The 26,491-nt window shown below is 41.9% G+C and overlaps 2 protein-coding genes across 2 annotated transcripts in view; both read right to left on the reverse strand.

Annotated features, from left to right (window-relative positions):
- Positions 1 to 1,807: 1,807 nt before the first annotated feature.
- On the reverse strand, positions 1,808 to 13,778 carry LOC102811882 (zinc finger protein 420-like). Its single transcript, XM_006877706.1, has 3 exons — positions 13,743 to 13,778; positions 4,922 to 5,048; positions 1,808 to 2,637 (listed from the first exon to the last, which is right to left on the reverse strand). The coding sequence occupies exons 1-3, from the start codon at positions 13,776 to 13,778 to the stop codon at positions 1,808 to 1,810; spliced, it is 993 nt and encodes a 330-aa protein (XP_006877768.1).
- A 435-nt stretch (positions 13,779 to 14,213) lies between these two features.
- Positions 14,214 to 26,491, reverse strand: part of LOC102812276 (zinc finger protein 571-like) — a 24,682-nt gene continuing 12,404 nt past the window's right edge. Inside the window, exons 4-6 of the mRNA XM_006877707.1 lie at positions 18,756 to 19,680; positions 18,205 to 18,503; positions 14,214 to 14,218 (exon numbers count right to left, since the gene is read on the reverse strand). Of these exons, the coding sequence (XP_006877769.1) occupies positions 14,214 to 14,218; positions 18,205 to 18,503; positions 18,756 to 19,680 (1,229 nt within the window). The remainder of the gene's footprint in view (positions 14,219 to 18,204; positions 18,504 to 18,755; positions 19,681 to 26,491) is intronic.

Consider the following 26,491-nt stretch of genomic DNA (forward strand, 5'->3'; position numbering starts at 1 on the left):
TAAGTAGATCCCACTCATGATGTCCCGTGTGTGTCAGAGTAGAACTGTGCCCACAGGGTTCTCAGTGGATGATTTTTCATAAGTAGATCCCACTCCTGGTGCCCTGTATGTGTCAGAGTAGAACTGTGCTCACAGGGTTCTCAGTGGATGAGTTTTCATTAGTTGGTTTTACTCATGGTGCACCCATGAATGCTTAAAAGTAAAACTGTGCTCCACAAGGTTATCAAATGATATATTGCCTGCCCTTTCTCCCACTCAGCCCATGGGTAGGGCCAAACCTCCATCATTTAGATCACTGCCATTTTTAGAAGCCTGGAGTTTACTAAGCTTCACAATGACCCATGTTGGCCTGAATTGAAGTGATCTCTGTTGGATTTTTGGGTCATCTTTACAGAATCTAAACACCAGGTCTTTCTTCTTTGGCACAGCAGGGTAGGATGAGACCTCCATCCTCTAGGTTTCTGTGCTGTGTGTGGTTTTGGTATAATCGATTCAGACACATAGTAACACTATGTGTTCAGACTGTGTTTTCAAAGACTCTGATTTTATTTTTTGCAAACAGATCCCCAGGCCTTTCATACACAGTGCTGCTGGGGAGATTCCAACCTCCCACAGCAACATTTGCAGTTGAGTGCAAACTGTATGGAATACCCAGATACCCAGGGCAGACCCCACCCCTCGTCCACTCCTATCTCTATATTGGAGAAAACTTAGTCCCTGTGCCGGCCATGAGCTTGCAGACCAAAGCGGCTGATCAGAGCCTCTCACAGTTAGAACGTTCTGGTCCACTGGAGGAGGAATTCGTATCTGGGAAACCATCCAGAAAACCCACTGCAGATGAGTCAATTGTGACTCGTAGTGGCGCCATCGGACAGAGTCCAACTGTCCCTCAGTGTTTCGGAGGCTGTGTATCTTCCCAGAAGGAGCAGTCAAGATATCAGACAATTTGTTGAGAAAGACAAATCTGTTTGTCTTTAAACTGTTTAAGAGCAAAGATGTCGATATATGTATTGTTAATACATATAGGTATGTATGTTGTTAAGTGCTGTCAAGTCGGTTCCTACCCATAGCAACCTTGCCACATTCACGAAGGTTATTTCTTACAGAATTCCATTTAATAAGCATACAAGAATTGATTGGAACACAAACCTTGGCAAACACCAGAGTAGTAATAATCAGGGGTAGTAATTATCACTGTGGATTAGAAGTGGACTGTGAGCTGACGGTTAGCAGTTCAAGTACACCAACTGCTCTGCAGGAGAAATATGAGGCCTTCTTGTCTTGCAGAGATTTATAGCCTCAGAAACCCAATAGAGTCACTATGAGTTGTAAGGGGCTCAACTACACTTAATAGCAAGCCAAAGTATTATGGAAATCAGAATAGCTGCCGTCTCACAAGTATCACCCTATGAGACACTTAAGTATAAAATTAAGGAAATCATCCTCAAAATATGATAGAATTGAAGGAAATGTATGAAAAGAAAACACTCTTAAACACAAGGCAACATCACTGTACTTAATTATACACAAAATAACATCAATCAAAACATTACAAAGTAAAAAACAACATTTGCTCAAAGCTATTTCATGAGGCTTTTTTATAATAGCCAAGGATTTTAAGAAAGGTAAAATTAATCATGGACTGACAAAGTCACAGACATTGATGAGGATATATCCCTGCTGTTACAATGAAACTGTCATGTTTCTCCGAGAACTTTGCTCACATTAAGCGCATTTTTTTTCAACATTGCTTACATCACAGTAGCAGTATGGAAGAAAACATCTAATTTTTGACATAAGTGGTCTTTTATCTGTGAATCCTTTTATGTATACTGAGGTGTGAGGCCTGACTAAAGGCTTTCCCACACTCCTGACATTCATAGGGCCTCTCTCCACTATGGAATCGCTTGTGTGTACTGTATTGTGAGGCATATCTGAAGGCTTTCCCACACTCCTTACATTCATATGGCTTCTCTCCACTGTGGATTCCGAGGGTTGAGCAATAAGTAAACCTTTTCCCACATTCCTTACATTCATAAGGCTTCTCTCCTCTGTGGATTCTTCTATGTGAAATGAGGGTTGAGGGATGAGTAAACCTTTTCCCACATTCATTACATTCATAAGGCTTCTCTCCACTGTGGATTCGTCTGTGTGAACTGAGGGGTGATGGATGATTAAACCTTTTCCCACATTCCTTACACTCATAGGGCCTCTCTCCACTGTGGATTCTTCTATGTATTGTGAGGTTGGAGACTCGGCTAAAGGCTTTCCCACACTCCTTACATTCATAGGGCCTCTCTCCACTGTGAGTTCGCATGTGTCTACTGTGAAGTGAGGAATGCTTAAAGGCTTTCCCACACTCCTTACATTCATAGGGCTTCTCCCCACTGTGAGTGTGCATGTGACTAGTGAGGTGTGAATATTGTCTGAAGACTTTTCCACATTCTTTACATTCATAAGCCTTCTCTCCTCTGTGAACTTGTACATGTTGCATGAGTAATGACGCCTCACTAAAATCTTTCTCACATTTCTGACATTTATAAGGTTGGTGAAAATTTGCATTCAAAATGAGAGATGAAGAAGAATGATAGATTTTACACCCATCTTTACATTCATACTGCTGACTTCTCCCATCTTCTGAGGATGAGAACATTTCTCCGCATTCGTTAAATTCATAGCATTCTTCACCAGTGACTGTTGTGAGGGGACTCGGAAGGGTTGAAATAGAAATGAAATCTTTCATACAGACTTGACATTTTGGGTTTTTTGTCATAGGAGTGATTACATGAGAGGGAGAACTGCAGATGTCCTCACATTCTTTACACGGACAGGTATTGCATCTGCTTTGATGGAGACATGCTGAATGATCAATGAAGACCTTTCCAGACTTGCAGCATTTCAAATGGTTTACACCTCTGGGATTTCCTTGGCGCACAGTAAGACTTGGAATCGGGCTGGTGGTTTCCCCACAGTGTCTGCCTTCAGAACCTTCACAGAGGTTCTCTATTATGTGAGTTCTGTGAATGAATGACAGGCAGTGTGAAGGTCAAACTGATGAGCTGTAGTATAAACTTTTAACTAATGCACAATCAAAAGCAAAAAAAAAAAAAAAAAGGCAATATGGTGTTGGAGAGAAGATTGTTCCCATTTCGCAATTTCCAAACAGTGAGCATGCATGGTTTCTGCCCTCATTTGTCTCATGTTTCATCATTTAGCACAAACATAATTACTCTTTATGTTTTCCCAAAACTATCACTATGATCAGTTTCACAGCATTCTGTCATGGTTCAACAATTTCTGACATAAAGAAGAGAAGTGGCCATGATGTCTTGTAAGCAAGTCTTTTGTCTGTTGACATTTGATCTGATTAAGAAACTTGCCATGGTGTTGGGTTCAGGTGGCAATCAACTACCAATTTGAATGCGTGTTGCTCTCCATATCAGGCAAGCAACACAACCACCCACAGTGGGAGATCGGTAGAGTTGCGGAGAGCAACAAACATTCAGAGGTGGGAGTCGACCACCATCTTTGAATGTCACGCTGCTCAATGTTTCCAACTCAATGGAAAAAGGCCCCACGATGAAAGGCACCTATCACCTTAGCCTGGTTAGCAATTACTGTACATTATATTTAAAGCCCGAGTACAGATTCATAAATACTGACAAAATGGCCTCAAATCATTGTAGAAAAATGGGATTGAAAGATACTGGGATTTCCCCATGAACTTTTTAACGTCCCCCCATATAAGTGTATTCTAATGTCATGACACCTTAGGACTTTGACCTGAGACACTGTTTTTCCTTGTTTGAATGACACTCACGTCAAATGTCTGCCTTGGTTTTCATGGTGACCTTTACTGCCAGGTGACGCTGTGAATTCACTTAACATAGAGGACCAGGTGTGATTCTTTGTAAATTGCACCATTATTTGTTCATTGGATAACTGTTCTCCATCATGGTGATTTCTAGACACTGACACAATAATTCAAGTTGAGTTCCACAATATAAAACAAATAGGAATGACTTGGGGCGGGGGGGGGGGGAGGAAGAAAGGGCTCCCCTAAACATGTGCAGTCGCATGTCCTGTTTCAACACCTTGCAATGGTCAAAGAGCAGTATACTAGGAGATGCTTCTGTGAGGACTGAGTCACAGTGAGACATAGGAATAAGGAGCTAAACAGAGAGCTGTTAGACACAACACACATGCGACACTAAATGAGGAAAAGGGTCTCTTAGACCACAGCTGTGAAAGAACTGCTAATGTCAGAAAAGAAATCTCAGCTGTCTGTGAAATTGTGCCTTCAGCAGAACCAAAACTTTTTAGGTGACTGATTCAAACATCAACCCCACCTCCATTCAGAAACGGTCCTTTTAAAAATGTGTCCTGTCCTGACACAGTGGTCTCTAAGTGAGTCCTTTCTCCGCTGTTTGGGATTGTCCCTTTGCTGCTGTGGAAATGAAAAAGGCAGAGCTGACATGGATCACGGAGAAACGGACATCGTGAGGGACAGCACTAACGAGCAATGAGCATTTCCTTGACAGTGAGGCGGTTCTTGGATCCTCAGAGTCTTTGAAGACGGACCCAGTATTAGATGATTTGCAGCAAAATAATCATATTCAACTAAACACATAAACACAAGGAAGCTCTCAGAAAGGTACCACAAATCTCTCAGTGCCTGAAACCGATGCCTGAAGATAATGTTTACACTTAACACTGTTATTCACAAGAGAAAAGAACATTTACTCTAATACATAAAGCAACTGTTTATGGAGAAACCCAGGCATGTGAACTCCCTATGATGAGGGAACTGCCTCTTTTATGGAACAATGTATCTCCACTGCTCATCCCATGTAATTCAGCAACATTGATGAGTAAAATATTATTGTGCACTTAAGGAACTGTAAAAAGATGCCAATCATACCTAGAGAAGCCAGGTTTCTGAAGGTTTCCATCATCACGTCTCTGTAGAGTTTCCTCTGAGTAGGATCCAGTAAATCCCACTCTTCCTGGGAGAAGACCACCGCCACATCTTCAACGACCACTGAGTCCTAGAACATCCCACACATTCCCGATCAGCAAGGCAGTGTGCACTGCAATAGGTGCAACAACACAGTTCCACGACACTGAGAAGTCACAGGTGTGTAACTCAAGGTTCAGCGCTTTCCCGAGGTCTGCTCTAGGGAACAACCACAGCTGATTCACACGAGGTTCTGCACTCTTCCAAGGTGTGCTCTAGGGAACAGCCATCGGCCTTGTCTACATTCACTTCCTCACTGACAGTATCTTGTCTCAGAAACTCCCAACATCCTGAAACAATATGTCCACAGTTTAACTGTGACCAACAGCAGTCTATTCCTCTCTCTCTATGGTCTAGAACAATTAGAAAGTACATCAGAAACTACAGAAATTTCCTTATTATTCGATAACAATCCATTTTATCTCCTTCCATAGACTAAGTGGACCCTCCATAAGCAGGAAACAGGGGAGGCACTAACAACTTGGAGACAGTGCAGAACAGCAGCATTTCCTTTTTCCCATCACACCTAGGGAAGGGCCAAAGATGCACACAGACAACAACAAAATGCAACCCAGGGCCCTGAGTGGTCATATCTTCTCCAACTCCACAAGGTCCATAAATGACCAGCCTTCAAGAGAGTGCTCTTGTCTTCTACTGAGTAAGAAGAGTCACGTGAGGTACTACTTCCTTATCAGCAAATGTTTATTATAGGAAAGAGGTTTGCAAGTGAAGTCGGGGATGGCTTATGGCTATGCTGTGCCCCCATGTCCCCAAACAAATGCTGGGCTGGGGATGAAAAACTTTTGGGGTGGGGTAAAGGCATGATGTTCATTCAAAGAGACAGGCGGGGATTTCAGGGAAATGGCACATTTAGGATGGGCCATGCTCTGGACTGCATCGTTGGGTTGAAATGCACGGTCTTCAGTTTAAGCTCACCAGCCACCCGTAGAAAACCCTAAGCAGGTGTGCTATGGGTCAGACCCAACTCCACAGCATTCGACAACAACAACAACATGCCCTGTTGTGGCACTGTAGAAGCTCAACGTCTGTTTGAACCTCAAAGGTCGGCAATTCAAACTCACATATCACTACTCGGAAATCCTACTACACAAGGTCACTATGAGTCGAAACTTACTGGATGGCTCTTAACAGCAACAACATGGTAACAAGCTGCAGGTGCAGCATTTATTCAAGATGGATTGATACCACCACAAAAGTCTCTGTTGTTGCTAAGTGCTGTTGAGTTGGTTTTGCCCCAAAGTGTCCATGTATAGGGTTTCAAAGGAGCAACTTGTGAGCTTGAATCACTAATCTTGTGTTTCTGAGCAAATTGGCAGTGCACTACATTAACCCCCAGTGACACATCTTCTTATGGAATGGCCTTCATAAGCTTTGCAGTTTCCAGCCCCAGGGAAAGGTTATCCTTCAAGGTGGGTAAAGCCAGTAAGCCTGCACTAGGGAGAAAACACAGAGGTCTTATGGTGGTCTGTTTACAGAAAACAGACTATAAAATGGGAAAGGTCTTGGGGTGAATGTCTGTAACTTCCACAAGGCTCTCCTAGGATCCCTGTCTCAGGATTTGGAGGGGTCAAGTAGCACAATTTTTGGAAAACACTCAAGGAATTGAAAGCAGAAAATCAAGAGAAATCTGTACACTATTCATTGCAGCACTGTTCACAATAGACACCTATGGAAACAACCAACACGTCCATCAGCAGGTGAACTGATACAAACATACAGCCAATCCAGACAACGGGACACTGCGTAGCTTCCAACACAAAGCATGTGATGAGTTCACCACATAACTTAACTAGAAACCAATAAAAGAGAGTCATCTGGAAAATCCCAACATCTATAAGAGAGTTAGCACCAACAACATACTTCTAAAGAACACCTGGAACAAAGAAATCACAACAGAAATATCAAATTCTTTTAAATTGGTGATTATGTGCTCTGGAGTCCATTCCAACTCATTGCAACCCTGTACAGGGTTTCCGAGTCTGTAAATCTTTACAGGAACAGAAAGCCTTGTCTTTTTCCTGTGCAACAGCTGGTAGCTTCGAACTGCTGACCCTAAGTTCAGCAGCCTGATTCGTAACCACTTCATTTTTCTTGGCTCAACCATCAAGACAAATGGAAGTAGCAGTCAAGAAATCAAATAACGTATTACATTAGGCAAATCTGCTGCACGAGACCTTTTTAAAGTGCTGAAGAGCAAAGATGTCAGCTTGAGGTCTAAGGTGAGCCTGAACAAGCCATGGTATTTTCAATCACCTCATATGCATGCGAGAACTGGACAGTGAATAAGGAAGACCGTAGAAGAATCGATGCTTTTGAGTTATGGTGTTGGAGGAGAATATTGAAAGTGCCATGGGCTGCCAAAGGAATCAACAGATCTGTGTTAGAAGAAGTGTAGCCAGAGTGCTCCTTGGAGGCCAGGATGGCCAAACTCCGTCTCTCATACTTTGGACCTATTGTCAGGAGGGACTGTTCCCTGGAGAAGGATATCATGTTTGGTAGGGTGGAGGGTCTGAGAAAAAGAGGAAGACACCCAGCGAGATGGATTGGCAAAGTAGCAGCATCAATGGGCTCAAGAGTGGCAATAATTGTGAGGTTGTCCTAGGATCGGGCAGTTTTGTTCTGTTGTGCATAGGGTCGCTATGAGTTGGTACAGACTCAATGGCACCTAACAACAACAACAACAAACAAAAAAAAAAACAGAATGCAGAAGCAGGGCAAATTGCAAAGTAAATTTATGAGGATATAGAACATAGAACAATTCTTTTAACTAAAGTAACTGCATTCCTTCCATTTTCTTTTGATGCATCCTCTATCATTCAATATTCTGCCCAAAGAATTCTTCAATATGGCAACTTGAGACTTTCATATTTTTTTCTTTAGTTCTTTCAGCTTGAGAAATTATGAGTGTATTATTCTCTTTTGGTTTCCAACTCCAGGTCTTTGCATATTTCATTATCATATTTGACTTTGTCTTCTCAAGATGCCATTTCAGATTTTCTTTTCAGCTCTTTTACTTCTTCATTCTCTTCATCCACATTAGCTACTCCAAGTTCAAGAGTAGTTTCAGAGTCTTTTCAGACATCCACTTTGTTCTTTTATTCCTTTTCAATGATGTTTTGCTTTCTTCATGTATGGTGTTCTTCATGCCATCCCACCACTCCTATATTCTTTGTTCATTAGTACTCAGTGTGTCAAGTCTGTTGTTGAGGTGGTCTTTAAATTCAGGTTGCATTTTCGCTCTCTCATGGACTTGGTTTAAATTTTTTTCAGCCTCTTCCTCAACTTAAATAGAAGCCATGGATGGTCTGTTGCACAGTCAGCCTTGAACTTGTTTGGCTGGTGTTATTTAGCTTCTCCACCTTCTCTTCCCACAGATGCAGTCCATTTATTTCCTGTGTACTCCATCTGGAAAGGTCCATGTGTATAGTTGGTGTTTATGTTATTGGAAAAAAACCAAACGGTATTCTCAGTGAATATGTCGGTGGGCTTCCAAAATTCTATCACGGTATCACAAGCTTTGTTTTTAATCACAGAGATTTTGTGATAAACTACTGATCTTTCCATTGATCCTCCCTCTTTATTTTGAACCCTGCACTCCAATCACCAGTAATTATCAATATTGCTTGACTGTATGTTGGATTGAGTTCACATTGAAGAATTTGGTAGACTTCAATTTATTCATCAGTGGTTTTAACAGCTAGTGCAAAAATTTGAATAATAGTTGTGTTAACTGGTCTCCCTTGTTTGTTGTTGTTGTTAGGTGCCATTGAGTTGGTACTCATAGTGACCTTATGCATAGCAGAACTAAACATTGCCTGATCCTGGGCCAACCTCACTGTCGTTTCTATGCTTGAGTCCACTGATGCTGCCACCTTTCTTAATTTTAAACCACTCTATTTTCCCATGTTCTATTCGAACAACTGCCTTTTGGTCCATGTACATATTCCTCATGAGCACAATTAAGTGTTCCCGAATACTCATACTTCACAATGTTGTCCATAGGTTGTCATGATCCACGCAATTGAAAGTCTTTGCATAGTCAATAAAGCACAGGTAAATATCTTCCTGATATTCTCTGCTTTCAGCCAAGATACATCGGACATCAGCCATGATAGCCTTCGTTCCACGGCCTTTTCTGAATCCGGCTTGAACCTCTGGAAGTTCTCTGTTAATGTATGATTGTAGCCGTTTCTGTATTACTTTTAGTAAAACTTTACTTGCATGGGGTATCAAAGAGATTGTCTGATGATTTCCATATTCTGTTGGGTCACCTCTCTTTGGAATGGGCATAAATACAAATATCTTATAATCAGTGGGCCAGATAGTTGTCTTCCAAATTTCTTGACATAAAGGTCTCCCTTGTAGGCATATACATTTAACACTACCAGAGACAGCAATACATTTCAAAAGCGATTTTACAATGCTCTTTTTGATGATAAATACAATGCTATTCCACTTCAAGTTATCATTTCTGGCATAATAAACCTTATGATTGTCCAATTCAAAATGGCCAGTACCTGTGCATGTCAGCTTACTAATCCTATAACACTCTTTATATGTTCAATTTCGTTTTTGAAGAATTCCAACTTTCCTAGATTCATACTTTGTACATTCCATATTGTGATTTTTAATGTATGTTTGCAGATAGATGTTCTAGTTTGCATTATCTCCCATCAGCAATAGAAGGTTCTGTTTGCTCCATCCACATCATTAAGGTCAACTCTACTTTGAGGAAACAGCTTTTTTTAAAGTTTTTTTTGTGAACTGATTGATAGTTTACCATGGGAGAACATCAGCTTTACACGCTTCCTATCATATTGTTTCATTGTAATGATTATAATCTCCTCCATGTATCATAATTCAACAGTATTTGCTGCCATTTTTTTGTTATGTACACCAAAACACTCAGGAATATGCAATCATTCAAACACCCAAAGGGCATACATACCCTGCAAGTCTGCCCCCCAGCTGCCGACACACAGCTCCTCTCCTTCCATGAGTGTAGAGTCCTCAGCTGCTCTGTCTCTCCACGTCATCTCTGCCTCCATCTCTGGAGTCCCTGCTTCTCTGGGTAGGGTCCCACACTCCACTCCTGCTCTTTTTTCTTTATGGTCCTTCAGTCCTGCGCTCCTGGACTGCATGATCAACCACTGCCCTCTTTTGCTACAAAACTTCTACCTTTACAGTTGTGATGATCGCAATTAGTCATGATAACAATTAACTCACTATTGAACCACAAGAATCTTATCCCCAACTCCTTTCACCAGCCTCATCCAAACAGGTTGAAAATCACTCAGTGGGGATTCTATCTCCCCCACCCCCACCGAAATTAACTCTCTCTTGAAAACTTGTAAGCCAGTCACTTCATGCCTTTATAGCCCACCCCATTTTAGGTAGCCAAAGTCTATGTTGCCCATCCCTATCAACCCAGTGCACAGAGGGGATGGGAATGATGTTTGCTGTGAAGATTCCTTCCCTCTTAGTTGGTGTTTTAAGCTACTACATCCATAAGTATAGGTCAAGTTCATCAAATTGTACCAAATTACACTTTAATTCGGGGGGGGTGGATTCCTCCCCCCCTTTTATTTATGTTTTCTCTTTTCTTTCCTCTAGTGTTGGGGGAGGGCAATACACAAGAAGTGGGAGGGGAATGGAAGAACAAGGCACAAAGAAGAACATTTAGGGAGGTTTGCATGGGCTAAATGGGGCAGAGGTAAATAGTGATGTATGCGCAACCTTGGAACAACAGGGTTCTGTGATACAGGGATTGAGGCATAGTCTGAATGGGTAAAAGAGGGGAAATAATGTTAAGATGCTTGGATGCCTTATGAATCTTGGTTTCCCTTGCCTTTTATTGTAAAATAGACACTTGAAGGGGAGAGAAAGGAATAGCCAGAAACAAGATTATAGGAAGTTTTAAGTCCATCTTCAGCCTATAACTGATTGGAATACCTAAAAGGGGTATCAGAACTTGCTTAGTGAAAGAGGCGTCCTTCAGAGCCTTGTTAGTGTATAAGACCTTAGGTAGAATCCTGATCCCCATCTAGAACATTCTGAGGTGGGAAATTTCCACTTGAAAAGATAAGCAGACCAGCCTGGAGCAGAGGAACAGAAGACACTTATTGAAAGAAAGACCAGCAGGAAAAATAAAAAACAGAAACGGCAGTCTGATTGACTACTACAAGAACAAGCAAGTTGTCTGCAGGGGAACCATCATGGCAAGCAATCAAGTCCCTTCAGGGCAAAAAACCCTTCCAAGACTGAAACTCAAAAGAAATACATGAACAGGCTTGTAATCTTGCTGGAAACCAGGTTGGTCTACTGATGAGGGGAAGTGGGGAAAAAGCAGCAATGAAGATGTGGGCTGAGTTCAACCACGTTCAATAGACTCCTGTCAATCTGGAGTGAGACCTGGTTGGCCAATAGTATGGTAAGACCTGGGGACTACTTAGCCCATGGACAGGGACATAGCCACAGAGGGTTAGAAAGGAGAGTGAAGTGTCCAGCTGATATGAAGTGAGGGGAGATGCACAAAAATGCCCTTACTTGAAGAAAGTACACATTTGACCTAGCTTTAATGGCTGGATGATCAGAATTCAACTAGAGGGGGAAAGAAGAGAGGAAAAAGCATAATTGCTACAATTTCATGAACTTATCCTCAGTCTTCTTTTGAGTGCCTTACAACCTGAGTAGCTCATCTGCCAGCACTAAATTAGCCAATGTTCCTTTGCTATTCATACGTTTTTCTGACTAATTCCTTAGAAGTGGACCACCTATTTCTTCTTCCGAGTGTATCTTTGTCTCAAAGCTCCTCAAAAATGTGTCCATCACGTCTCACCCTGAAGTTATGAGAAATAGCAGTAGTAGAACTTCCAGAAAAACCGCAACATGGAAGCTACCAATGTACTACAAAGTCGCAGATGAAATCACAAAAATAGGTAATAATACATGATGTGTTCCTGAGGTGTTTTTTGCTTGTTGTTACATGCCCTGTTATAATTTGTAAAATACTTTCTACATGTGTTTGAGCCTCACATTCTCCTTTTCTTGTCCAAGCTTTGAAATGAGACTTTTGTCCAAGCATCCTGGATTCCTTTTATTAGAAAATCATATTTACAAACAACGATTTAGGCAGTAGGTATAGATAGAACACAGTAAGTGAATATCCTGTCTATGCCATCGAAACATCTGTCATGTCTGTTTCAATACAAGTCCACCTACCATATGACTGGACCTAAAGGAACTTGTTCCATCAAACACTTTATGACCTACCTTCACGCATTCACCTTCCGCGTCTCCTGAGCTAGAGTCCTGATTTCATTGCAGGTAAGCGCTAAGCAGTCATGGATTTTGTCTCCCCAAAATATATGGCAACTTGTCTGGGGTATGATTCTCTGTGGTTTAGAACTTATGTGATGATTCTCCATGATGGGATCTGACTTGAGGAGCCAATGAGGATTAAGGGTGCGTTCCATCCCCGAGTCCCATCATGACCCTGATCCCCAGGGATGAGGCATGCAACACCTTTTATCTTACAAGAGATAAGAGGAAAAAGAAGTGAGCACAGAAGTGAGACCAGTTACCATCAAAAAGAAGGCCTGGGAATGGAGTGCATTCTTTGGACCTGGGGCCCCTTCACTGTGAAGTTCTGAGATCCAGGGGAAGATGTCAAAATACATGGAGATTTCCAAATATGTGGGCTGTACAGAGACTGAGAGCAGACAAGAACATTTTCCTAGAGCTGACAACGTGCATGTCTTCCCCTAGAGTGGGCACTCTGAATTTGTACTACTACCCTCATAGTAAACTAGGAGAGACTACATTTCTGTGTGTTAAAGTCATCTGCTTGTGGTATTTCTGATGTAGGAACACTAGAGAACTAAGATAGTTGTTAACTAAAATGGTCAGTGTTTACGACACAACACTTGTTCCACCAGAAAAATTATGTGGCCGTCCACTCCTGTAAAGGAGTCCTGTTGTACCACTGTAAGGTAATGCGCTGGACTGCAATGTCGGAAGCTCAAGGTCACCAGCTGCTCCTCAGAAACCCTACTACACACGGTCACTAAGGGACAGAACACTTAACAACTCTCATAAAAATTAGTCTTGAAAAAGCTATGGGCAGTCTAACTCTGTCCACAAGGCTATTAATCAAAATTCGGTGAAAATAGGTTATTATTCCTGGGCCCTAAATGTGGGAAAAACTAGGTGTGACTATACAAAGACTCGTATTTATACCTCACCTATGTTTATTTGTATGTTCTATAAACAAATGTGTTGGTTTCTAACACCACAGTTAATTTTTGCCTTATCAGTTACTTCATATGTTACTAGTTTTTCTAGTAGGAATCTTCTGGGTCTCATTACCCAGAATACATTATTTGTGAATCTTAGACTAGATGGAAAGTAGTTTCAGAACTGCTAGCTGTGAGGTGACAAACCACCTTGCAGAAAAGTTTGGCCATTTTTGAGTTTCCTGGAGGTTAGGATGCCACGAGGCATATGGGTGAGGGTAGATTTTGACAAAGCGTGTTTGTGTGTGTGTGTGTGTGTATGTGATATTTATTTTTAACTTTTTGAGTAAAAGCTTCCAGAAGAGATCATCAGTTCCCCATTCTATAAACCCCACTCTGTGTGTAATGACAATGATGACAATCCCACCGATGTGCCATCAGTTAACAGCATTTACCTCTATTCCCCTTACCTCTTGCACTCCTCCTGTGTCTTCCACGACCTTCATCTTTCCTCTGCCAACCTCCCTCTGGTTGTATCTTGCATTCCCCCACTCAAGTTAACATGTGTCTACCTACCCTCTACTCTGTGAATAATCTCCATTTCCCATCCAAACCCCTGGTGCTATTCATAGAATGTTTCTTTTATCCAGAAAACTTTTTTTCCCCCTAACTTTTCACAACAGTGGTTTCACATAGCATTTGACAAATTCCACTCAGCATAATGTCCTCCAGATTCATTGAAGTTATGAGGTGTTTCAAAGCTTCATTGTTATTCTTCAATGTTGCACAGTACTCTAGTGTATGCATGTACCCAAGTTTGATTAACCATTCTTCCGCTGCTGGACATTTCGGCTGTCTCCGTTTTTTTTTTTTGCTGCTGGGATACTACTGCAATGAGCATTGGTGTGCATATATCTATTCATGCCACGGCTCTCATTTCTTTAGTCTACAGACCAAGTGAGAGATTGCTGGGTAGTCCACTTTTTGTATTTCCAACTTTTTGAGAAAGCACCATACCATTTTCCAGTTGTTGTTATGTGCCATTGAGTCGGTTCCGACCTATAGCGACCCAGTATAGGGTTTCCAAGGAGCAGCTGGTGAGCTTGAACCACCAACCTTGCAGTTCAAAACAGCTTTGCAGTCTGGCGCATTAACCCACAGTGCCACACCAGGACTCCACAGTGGCTACACCATTTTACCAGCAGTACAGGAGGGTCCCAGTCTCTACAATCCTCTCCCATGATTATTTTTTAACTTCATGATCAATGTTAGAGTATGATGACATCTGGTTGTTTTGATTTGCATCTCCCTAATGGCTCTGGTGTAGCTTAGTGGTTATGAGTCAGGCTGCTAACCACAAGATAATCAGTTAGAAACTACTGCATGTTCCATGGGAGAAAAAAATGAGGCTTTCTGCTCCTGTAAAGATTTACAACCTCGGATAACCTACACAGGGTCACTATGAATTGGAATTGAATCCATGGCACACCACCACCAACAGCTAATGATCTTGAGCACTTCATATTTACTAGCCACTTGAATGTCTTCTTTAGTGAAATGTCTGTTCATGTTCTTTGCTCATTATTTTAATTGGATTACATGCTTCTTTTTGAGGTGTGAAGTGTTCTATAAATTTTAGAGAGTCATCCCTTGTCTGATATGTTCTTGCCAAAAACATTTTCCCTCATCTTTGGGTTCTCATTTTACTCTTCAGGTGAAATCTTTTGCTGCACACAGAAGTCTAATTTTTAAAGAGGATTGTATTATTTTGTCTTCTGCTATTTCTGTGTTGTCAGGTATGTTTGTGCATTGATGCCATGTATCAAATACCCTGTTTGTCCCTATTTTTCATTGATGATCTTTATAGATCTGGGTTCCTCATTTAGGTCTTTAATCCATGAATGTTGATAGTGGATCTAAGCAAAATGAAGTCATTCACAACGTAAATCTTTTCTCCATTTATATGCTGTACTGGTCCAGTGGTGATTTTTTTTTCTTTACTTTGAGGTGCAACCCATACCGACAACTGTGGCCTTTGATCTTCACCAGTATTTTAAGTCCTCTTTGTTTTCAGCAAGCAAGGTTGTATCATCTGCGTATCACAGGCTGTTAATGAGTCTTCCTCCAACCCTGATACTAGGTTTTACTTCATATAATCCAGCTTCTTGGATGATTTTCTCAGCACACAGATTGAATAGTATGGTGAAACAATAAAACCCTGGTGCACAGCTTTCCTAATTTTAAACCACTAGTATTCCCTTGCTCTGTTCGAGCAATTGCTTGTGTGTCTATGTACATGAGCAAAATTAAGTGTTCTGGAAGACTCATACTTTGCAATGTTGTCCCTAGCTTGTCATGAATCACACAATCTGAAAGCCTTTGCATAGTTAATAGAACACAGGAAAACAGCTTTCTGGTATTCTTTGCTTACAGTCAAGATCTATCTGATATCAGCAATGATATCCCTCATTCCACTTCCTCTTCTGAATCTGGCCTGAACCTCTGGAAGTTCTCTGTCAATGTAGGGTTGCAGCTGTTTTTGTATTATCTTTAGTAAAGCTTTACTCACATGGGATATCAAAGACAACTGTGGGATGATTTCTGCATTCCGTTGACCAGGTAGTTATCTTCCAAATTTCATGGCATACATGAGCAATTGCCTCCAATGCCGCCTCACTTTGTTGAAAAGATTTCCATTTATAACCCATCTATTCTCTGTGCCTTGTTTGTTGCCAATGCCTTCAATGCACCTAGGACTTCTTCCTTCAGGATCACTGGCTCTTGATCATATGCTACCTCTTGAAATGGTTGAATAGCAGCCAATTCTTTCCGATACAGTGACTCTGTGTATTCCTTCCATCTTTTGATGCTTTCTGCATCATTCGGTATTTTGCCCATAGATTTCAATACCGCGAGTCGAGGTTTGATTATTTTTCTTCAGTTCCCTAAGCCTGACAAATGCTGAGCGTGTTCTTCCCTTTTGGCATTTGCACATTTTGTTAGAATATTTGACTTTGTCTTCTGAGCTGACCTTTGAAATTTTCTGTAAAACTCTGTACTTCCTCACTTCCATTTGCTTTAGCATATCTATGCTGGAAAGCAAGTTTCAGAGTCTCTTCTGTCATCCAGAAAAGGTCTCTTCTTAATGACCTCTTGCTTTCTCCCTATATGATATTTTTGATGTCATTGAACAACTCTTCTGGTCTTTAGTATTTAGCTTTAAAGCATCAAATGTGTTCTTCAGATGATCTCTAAATTCAGGTGGGATTATGCTCAAGGTGATACTTGGCTCTGATGCACTTGTTTTCTTCAGCTTCAGTCTGAATTTGCAAATGAGCAATTGATGATCTGTTCCACAGCCTGCTCCTGGCCTTGTTTTGGCTGATAAGATGGAGCTTTTCCACCACGTCTTTCCACAGATGTAGTCAACTTGACTTCTGTGTTTTACATCTGGCAAAGTCCATATGTATACTTGTCTTTTATGTTGTTTAAAAAAGGTATATGCAATGAGCGAGTCACTAGTCTTGCAAAATTCTATCATGCAGTCTCCAGCATTGTTTCTATCAACAAGGCCACTGTTTTCCAACTAGTGATCCTTCCTCTTTGTTTTGAATTCCAGTTCCTTGGAATTCCAATCCCCAGTATTTATCAATCTTAATTGCATGTTTGATCACTATCAGACTGAAGAAGTTGATGGACTTCTTCAGTTTCATCCTCACTGGCTTCAGTGCTTGGTTTAATTGAATTTTAACAGTGGATAACTGGTCTTCTTTGTTGTTGCTTCTCATTGCCACCTACTCGGTTCTGACTCTTAACAACCCTGTATATGGGGGAGCTTGAACCGCCAATCATGTAGTTCAAACCAACTTTGGAGTCCAGCACATTAATTCACAGTGTCACACCAGGACTCTGGTCTTTTTTTAGGTGTACGGATATTATTGTGTCACAGACAAGAATGAACTTAATGACAGAGCTTGGTATGTTCTTTATATGATGAATGCGACACCTTTCCTTTCCTCTTCAATTTGTCAACCCTGGCATAGTAAATCATTTGATTGTCAATTCAAAATGGCCAATTACAGTCCATTTCAGCGCACCGATGCATAGGATATCAATGTTTATACATTCCATATCATTTCCTACAATTTCCAGCAATATTTGTACAATACAAATATTTGCAAAGTTTGAAAATATCACACTGTTAGAAAGATACAAATTATAAAAGGAAAAATAAGAAAGCAATGGAAGAGCATGTATTATATATGGAAGTAAAACACTTTCAAACCAAATGCAAGGTGAGTAGTACATTTAATAATATACAAAACAACATCAAAAAGACACTTTAGCTTAAGGTTACAGGCATAGCGGCCTACTTGAAATACTAAAAATCATTAAGAAAGGTAACATGTAACTTCGGTTAAAAAAGCAATAAATATTGATCAGCATAGCTGCACAAATACAAAGGACTTTCATTTATCCCAAAGTCACAGATTAGCTGTACTGAGCATTTCTTTGGGTTGATAATGATTTCTTACTAAAAAAAAAATTGTTCTTTAGCCCCTCACTTGGGGAAATTTGAGACTTGAAATGCTAAAAGCATGAAACATCTAACTTTTTCCAAAGGGAGTCTTTCCACTGAAGGTTCTTTTTTTAATATTTTTATTTATATAGATAGATAGATATTAAAATATTTTATATTTATATTTTATATTATATATAATATAAAGCGAGGTTCAGGAATGAGAAAAAGTTGTCCCACATTTCTTACATTCATAAGAATTCTAGTCTGAGTTCTTTTATGTTTACAGAAGTGTGAGGAAGACCTGAAGGTTTTCCCACATACTTTACATTCTTAAGCCCTCCCTCTTTAGTGAAGTCTAATGTGAGTGTTTAACAAAGAGGCAGAAATAAAAGCTTTCCCACATTGCTTACATTCATAAGGCCTCTCTCCACTATGAGTTCTTAGATGTATAGTGAGGGCTGAAGAAGAACTAAAGCCTTTCCCACACTGCTTACAGTCAAAAGGTTTCTCTCCACTATGAGACCTTCTATGTATAGTGAAGGCTGAGGTATCCCTGAAGGCTTTCCCACACTCCTTACATTCATAAGGCTTCACACCACTGTGAATTCTTATATGTGTTCCAAGGCGTGACTTAGAAATAAAGGCTTTCCCACATTCCTTACATTCGTAAGGTTTCTCTCCAGTGTGCATTCTCATGTGTGCAGTTACAGTTTCAGAACAACTAAAGGTTTTCCCGCATTCTTTGCATTCATAACGTTTCTGTACACTGTGAGTTTTTTTGTGCATATTGAGAGATGAGGTTTGCGTAAACCTTTTTCCACATTCTTTACAGTGATAGGGCCTCTCTCCACTGTGAGTTCACTCATGTGTAATGAGGCCTGACCAACAAGTAAAGGCTTTCCCACATTCCTTACATTTGTAAGGTTTCTCTCCACTGTGAACTCTTTTATGCATAGCAAATGCTGACGAGTAACGGAAGACTTTTCCACACTGATCACACTCATAAGGTTTCTCTCCACTGTGAGTTCGCATATGTGAATTAAGGTGTGTGGAAGACTTAAAGGACTTTCCGCATTCTTTGCACAGATAGGCCTTCTCTAAACTGTGAGTGCGCATGTGTCCCCTCAGGTGTGAAGAACAGCTGAAGCATTTTCCACACTCCTTACATTCATAAGGCCGCTCTCCACTGTGAGTTCTTAAGTGTATAGTGAGGGCTGAGGAAGAACTAAAGCACTTCCCACATTCCTTACATTTAAAAGGCTTCTCTCCACTGTGAGTTCTTTTATGCAAAGTGAGAATTGAAGACTGACTAAAGAGTTTCCCACACTGCTTACATTCATAAGGCCTTTCTCCACTATGAGTTCGCATATGTGTGATGAGGTGTGAGGAACAATGAAAGGATTTGCCACATTCCTTACATTTGTAAGGTTTTTCTCCACTGTGAGTTCTCTGGTGCATAGTGAGGATTGAGGACTGACTGAAGACTTTCCCACACTGCTTACATTCATAGGGTTTCTCTCCAGTGTGAGTTTTTAGATGTGAAGAGAGGTGTGAGGAACGGCGAAAAGTTTTCCCACAGTCTTTACACTCATAAGGTCTCTCTCCACTGTGAATGGTTCTATGTTTACAAAGCTGTGAAGAATAACTAAAGGCCTTCCCACACTCCTCACATTTATAAGGCCTTTCTCCACTGTGAGTCCGAAGATGCACAGTGAAGGCTGAGGAACATTTAAAGGTTTTCCCACATTCCTTACATCCAAAAGGCTTCACTCCACTGTGAGTTCTTACATGTGTAATGAGGCCTGAAGAATTCTTAAAGACTTTCCCACATTCACTACATTCATGGTGTTTCACACCAGCGAGATTTCTCACAGGTTTCTTAAGAACTGATGCAGAAATAAAGTCATTGCCCTGTGCCTTACGTTTATGTTGGTTTCTTTCTTTATGTTTTCTTAAAGGAGTGGATAAGAGACAGGGACAATGTACTGCTTCTCCAGGGTCCTTACACGGACAGGTTTTGGTTTTGCATCTACCGTCAGATCGCATATGACGGTCACGTGACGAGTGATCCCTGAAGGTGTGTCCACACACGCAGCATTCAAAAGGATTTACATTTGGAGAAATGCTTTGTAACACAGCTGTATTTGGAAGTTGGTAGAGGATTTTCCTCAAATGATTGTCTTCATTATTTTCAACAATGTTCTCTAATGTATGACTTCTGTAAGAATAGGCAACACAATTTCAGAAATAAATTTGACCCCATTTCATTGTTCCCAAACATAAATCAAGTTAAATATGCATGGTTAAATCATCTAGCTGCAATATTATGATTTCAATCACCTTTTTCTAAAACGTAAGACTTTTGAGATCACTATATCCAAGTAAAGGACGCTTCAAATATTTCATACGTGACCCATGTATGAAAATATCTTATTGTGAAAATTTGACAAAGACGTAATTTTAAATCCAATATTCTGCATCGGGCTCCATAAACCTTGGGGATCCAATGTAGGACAATGAAGGATTTTCGTGATTGTGGTTAGCGACATACTTAGTGTGACTCGGGACACTACCATGTCTGAACATGACAACGACACACTCAGTGTGACTTATATACACAGAAATCGTTATGTATGTGTTTATATGTCTGGATGCCTTAGGACTTTCTAGGGTGGCCTTATTTCCTCTTGTATGAATATCACTCACCTCAGACATCTCCCCTGGTTTATATGCTGATCACTGTTGTCATGAAATTCAGACGTATCTCCTATCATGGAGGACCAGGTGCTATTCCTCAGGTATTCCATCATTATATGTTCACTGGACAACTCTTTTCCATCACTAAACTTTACAGAAACTGAATAATCCAAGATGAAGTTCATAATATTACACAAAAAGGAAAGCAATGATTAAGGAACAAAAAACCCTGCAAATAAAGAAAAGCTTAGCCACATTTTGCTGGTTTTGGGCAGCACTTTTTCAATGGTTAAAGCTATTCATTAGGAATACTTCTATGATGATCGAGTGATGACATAAATGTAACCACACAAGCTGAGATGAAAGCTACTGGACACTACACACATATCACTAAAACAAGAAATAAAGGTCTCACTAGTTACAGGGGTGAATGGACCGATAACATCAGAAAAGTTATGAACAATTATCTAGGAATTTGTGTCCTCATCTCAAAAGAGGTTTTTCTCTAAATGTAATTCCATGTATTGAAGACTGGCCATTCAAAAAATTCTTGCTTTCCAGGTGCTTCCTGACACTGCAGACCCGGCTGAGTCCTGAACCCACTTGGTCAGATCTTTCTCTGGCTTCTTCAGGACTGGGTTCTCTTTGTGGGTGCACATCACGAGGAAGACAGCGCAGAGCAACAAACACTTCCCTGACACTGAGCCAACACTGTGCCCCTCACAGTCTTTGGAGATAAGACAGATAGGAGTTTGTATGCAGAAAAATAATCATGTAAACTCTCTACAAGGGTCCAAAGCTACAAATCTCTCAGTGTCCGCAATGATTGCACATCACTCTTAAAGAGCCGAAAGGCTTTCCAACACAAGACAAATGAAAATTCCTTTAATGCATACAGCTTTTAGTTCATGAGGCAGCCAGGATGAATAAGCACCACAGATCAGTGACCATGCCCATTTTGTTTTAGAATGTATTCTCATTCCGGATCCCAAATACTGGAACAAAGTTGATGTGTATATTATTTTGTTCAGTAAAGGTATTCTTACCTACTGAGGCCAGGTTTCTGAAGGTTTCCATCATTACATCTCTGTAGAATTTTCTCTGATCAAGATTCAGCAAAGCCCACTCTTCCTGGGTAAAGACCACAGCCACATCCTCAACAATCACTGAGTCCTAGAACATCCCACACAGAGATCAGCATGGGATCATGTGCTCCAATGTGGACAAAAGCAAAGAGCAAGGAACTGAGCATTCCTGGACATTTGACAGAAAGCTCACTGTGATTTGACAGTCTACTCAAAGGTACAGCTCACCAGCCTCATCCTTTCACTGCAATGAATTCACTTCCTCACTGCTGACATCTTATAGCACAGATTTACAACCAGCAAAATCATCTTTCCACAGTCTGACTGCAAACAACTGCAGTCTTGTTACCGTCTTTACCTTCTAGAACAATTTTAAAAGAACACAGCAGAAAAGCTGACTCAAATCACTTCCTTATGAACATACATACCTCTTTCTGAATGACAAAGAGAATACCCAACAAAGAGCATGTGAGTGCAAGTGAGGGATGAGCAACTGGGAAACACTAAGGAATGGAGGCTTTCCACTCGCAGCCATAAAAGCACGACACGGACAAACTAGCGACACAAGGCCCTGAATTGATCATAGTTTCTTCAACTCTGGGAGATCAGGAGGTGACAGGTTTACTTGCTATCACAGCTTTTTGAGAATTATGAACTTTTACAAGTCAGTCACATACATTTTAAAAACTCAGTTGTTTTTTCATCATACCTGTCTGTTTTAGAAATAGGGAAAGCCAAACAGAACTCGCATGAGTCAGGAATCACAAATGCAGAGGACTGCACAATCCTCACTCAGAAAGAACTCTATGGCCCTAATTAGTCCCTGTGTCCTCAGGAAAGGTAAATTCATACACCTGCACACAAAAAGTCTAATGTCCCAACATGAGGAACAGTGCTACCTCTGTTGAAATGACTCCCGGCCTTGTGTTTGCTGACTGAGACTACAGTGCTCCATCTGTATGTAAGGCGTGCACAACAGCATAACACGGTCACTGAGACCAACACACATGTGTAAACACTGTGGAACTAGTACATGTTTTGTTATGATTTTAAAATAAGAAAATCCAGGTTTCAAGTTAGCTAGAGTGCAAAGAGTTTACCTGTTAAGGCTGTCAGTGACGCATAAGAAGAGAGGTTTACACACCAACCCCTGCTAAATTCTCTCCCATTTGCTGGCCTGGAAAGCACAGAAACATGACACCTGAATCCTGACCACAAGGGTGGCCTTTGTGAAGCAGTACCAATTCCAGTGAGAAAAGGCTGATAAAATAACTCCAATGTAAGAGTGAAAACCGACAGGCTTTAGAGCAAGGCGACCCCTCTTGTCAGGAGCAGGGTGAACTCCGCGCTCTAAGTCAGCTCACATCAATTCTGCACTTACGGTGCCACAGACGCGGAGTTACAGCCCAAATCTAAAAGTGTTCTGCACTCCTGTGGACCAAGCTACACATCTGAACACCATCAGCAACCAACCTTAAGGTTCATCATACAATACAGTAACAGTTCAATGTTCTGAATATGGTTCAACTATGATCTGTGAAACGTTTTACCCAAGAAAACACCCACCAGCTATTTGTAGCTCAGAGTCCTGCTGTAGTGCTATGTGGTAATGCACCAGACCGCATGCTCACCAGCTGCTGCTCTGAAACCCCACACAGGGTAACACACCAAACCGCATGCTCACCAGCTGCTGCTCCGAAACCCCACACAGGGTAACACACCGGACCGCATGCTTACCAGCTGATGCTCCGAAACCCCACACAGGGTAACGCCCCGGACTGCATGCTCACCAGCTGCTGCTCCAAAACCCCACACAGGGTAATACCCCGGACTGCATGCTCACCAGCTGCAGCTCCAAAACCCCACACAGGGTAACACTCCGGACTGTATGTTCACCAAGTGCTGCTCCGAAACTCCACACAGGGTAACGCACCGGACCGCATGCTCATCAGCGGGTGCTCCGAAACCCCACACAGGGTAACGCCCCGGACCGCATGCTCACCAGCCGCTGCTCCGAAACCCCACACAGGGTTGCTGTGTGTCAGAACTGACTCGACGGCACTTAACAACAACAATTCATATCTTATGAAGCTCCTAAAGCAGGTATTGTTCAAACTGGTTCCAGCTGAGTAAAGTTAGGGTTCATCAGACCAATTTGCTGAAGAGTAAATTGTTGACAATTCAATTTCCGTTCATATGCATGGTGTTAATAGGCTATGCTTTTCCAATGACACCATTAGTGGTCTAGAGCCCAGCTGAATACTGGGGAGAGGACACTAAGGAAATATCCTTTTCAATTACACAACCTGGAGCTCCTGCCCGTGACGAAGGCCTGTGTGTCAGGAAGACTTTGCAACTTTAGACTTATCACTGTGGAGCTGTGGCTGCTTTCATGGAGTAAACAAGGTAATACTGACACAAAGCTGACTTCAAGTTAGTGAGGCAGATAGAGTACTGAGAAAAATGGACTCTGAGGTTGCACCTGGATTCTTCAGGTCTTTAATAGGGACAGCAATTCTAAATGGAGAGAGAGAGAGAGTTAGCTACAGATACAGTGGCCCGCCGTGGACCTGTGGGCTGCAGGGCTATGTGTACAGATAGATTCACGTATACAGTGGCCTGCCATGGAGCTGTGGGCTACAAGGCTATGTGTACAGATAGATACAACTACAGATAGAGTGGCCCACCGTGGAGCTCTGGGTTTCAGGGCTATGTGTACAGATAGACACAGCTACAGATACAGTGGCCCACTGTGGAGCTGCGGGCTGCAGGGCTATGTGTAGAGATAGATTCACGTATAGATACAGTGGCCCACCGTGGAGCTATGGGCTACAGGGCTATGTGTAGACATAGATTCACATATAGATACAGTGGCCTGCCTTGGAGCTATGGCCTGCAGGATTGGTATGAACCACAATGCCAACAGTTCCAACTCAGCAGCGACTCCTCGGAAATCTTTCACAGGGTTGATATGACTTATAACCAACTTGATGTTACTTAGGAACAACAATACACACACACACGCGCGCAAGCATAAGTCAAAACGTACTAGCACAACAAACAAGTGGTCCAATAAACAGCCTCATGTCTCTAAAGTGCTAAAGCATAACCCACGTTAGGAGTTCTGCCATAAACAGTTCAATATCATCTTTAAGAATGTTTTTAAGATTTAATAAGCTTTACAGTAACTTTTACACCAGTTAAAATAAGCATTTCTGTGTCTGAAATGCTTCTATCCATCCAATAAAAAAATTTTTTTGAACAAACCCAACAATCTAGAAAATTCCTTCCAGTGGAAACTGTAATCCCTAGAATTTGAATACACACATCTACTGAGCTTCTCTAGCAAATATGCACTTTTTTGATTCTCACTGAACACTGTGGACAACAGTTAACAGTTAAAGGACTCAGACACACACTGAAGGCAGAGGAAATGGGACAAGGACCTAAACTGGAGTCCCTGCTGTCCACACACCTGAAAACCTCATGGCTAACAGAGTCCCAACTGTAGAGACAAAATGGGTCTAGGGACTTCATAGGGTCCAGCTGGACCCAATGTTCCCAGTTCTATGTCTTTGGTGCCAGCAGGTGAGCAGCAGTACCACCCAGGACTTCACAAGAGCCAGGGATTCCCCTTCTAATCGAGAACACAGTCTCAGAGGTGGCGCTATCTGAGAACTGCTCAGAAAACGCTGCAGTGTCTAGGAAAGTCAAGACAACTGTTAGGAGAGATGGACCAAGGATGATGTTAGAGGACCAGGGCTCAACATCCACAGTTAGCGCTCCCACATCTTTAAACTACTCTGGTCAGAAGAGTCTGTCAGCGAACACAGAACAAACACATCAAGGTCCATGTTGGCAGATGGTAACACCCCATGATATCACCCCAGAAAGGTGACCCCAAGAATCCAACTTGGGAGAAGGTACATCTGTTTAGAGGACTGTTCCGTGACACTGGAGGAGGGCCTGAGGATACCGCCTAAGGTTCAGTCCCTGGGCGCCCGCTGCCATCTTTTCCCCTTGCTGAGGAACCAGCCTCGCAGCACACAGCTGTTGGACCACACTTCCCCTCCAGCCCTACCATTGATAGAGGTGAACTGAGCTGTACAGGGAACTCACCATTTCCTGCCTGTTGTTTCCGGACGTCTCAGGGTGGTTCTCTCTACGTCCCCGAAGCCACCTGAGGCAGCAGACGGCAGTGGTAGCAGAGCAGTGGGCAGCGTGGAGGCAGATGAGTGCTGGGAGCTGCACACACCAGGCCCAGCAGCTGAAACCCTTCCTTCAGATTCACAGATGTACCAGGTGATCATCTTGGGTCCCCAGCCGCCTGGACTGGACTTGGTCTCCCTGCACCAGAGAGCTGAGAGGGAAGGAGAGTGGGGGGAGTAAACACAGACTTGACAGGATTCCGACTTCCTCCCTGAGCACATCTGCAATGAAGGTAGAACAGGATCCAGCCTCCAGAGTGCACAACTGCATTCTTCAGTTCAAAGGACTCTGAGTCATTTCCATCCGTCAAGGACCCCCTACATGACTTTCTTACTTTTAAAAATAATCCTGACACAAGACGGAGGACTTTTTCAATGCTGACTCATGGTTAGAGCATGTGTGTGATGAGTCCGTGTGATGTGTACTAGGGTATTAGTGTCTTGAGAGTGTGTCAGTGTGTTAGAGCAAGTGTGTGGTGAGTTTGTGTGTTGTATACTAGGGTATTAGTGTCTGAATGTGTGTCAGTGTGTTAGAGCGTGTGTGTGGTGGGTCTGTGTGTTGTGTACAAGGGTATTAGTGTCTGAGTGTGTGTTAGAGCATGTGTGTGGTGAGTCTGTGTGTTGTGTACTAGGGTATTAGTGTCTTGAGTGTGTGTCAGTGTGTTAGAGCATGTGTGTGGTGGGTCTGTGTGTTGTGTACTAGGGTA

This window comes from Chrysochloris asiatica, unplaced genomic scaffold, assembly GCF_000296735.1.
Source record: "Chrysochloris asiatica unplaced genomic scaffold, ChrAsi1.0 scaffold00566, whole genome shotgun sequence".
Taxonomy (NCBI): Eukaryota; Metazoa; Chordata; class Mammalia; order Afrosoricida; family Chrysochloridae; genus Chrysochloris; species Chrysochloris asiatica.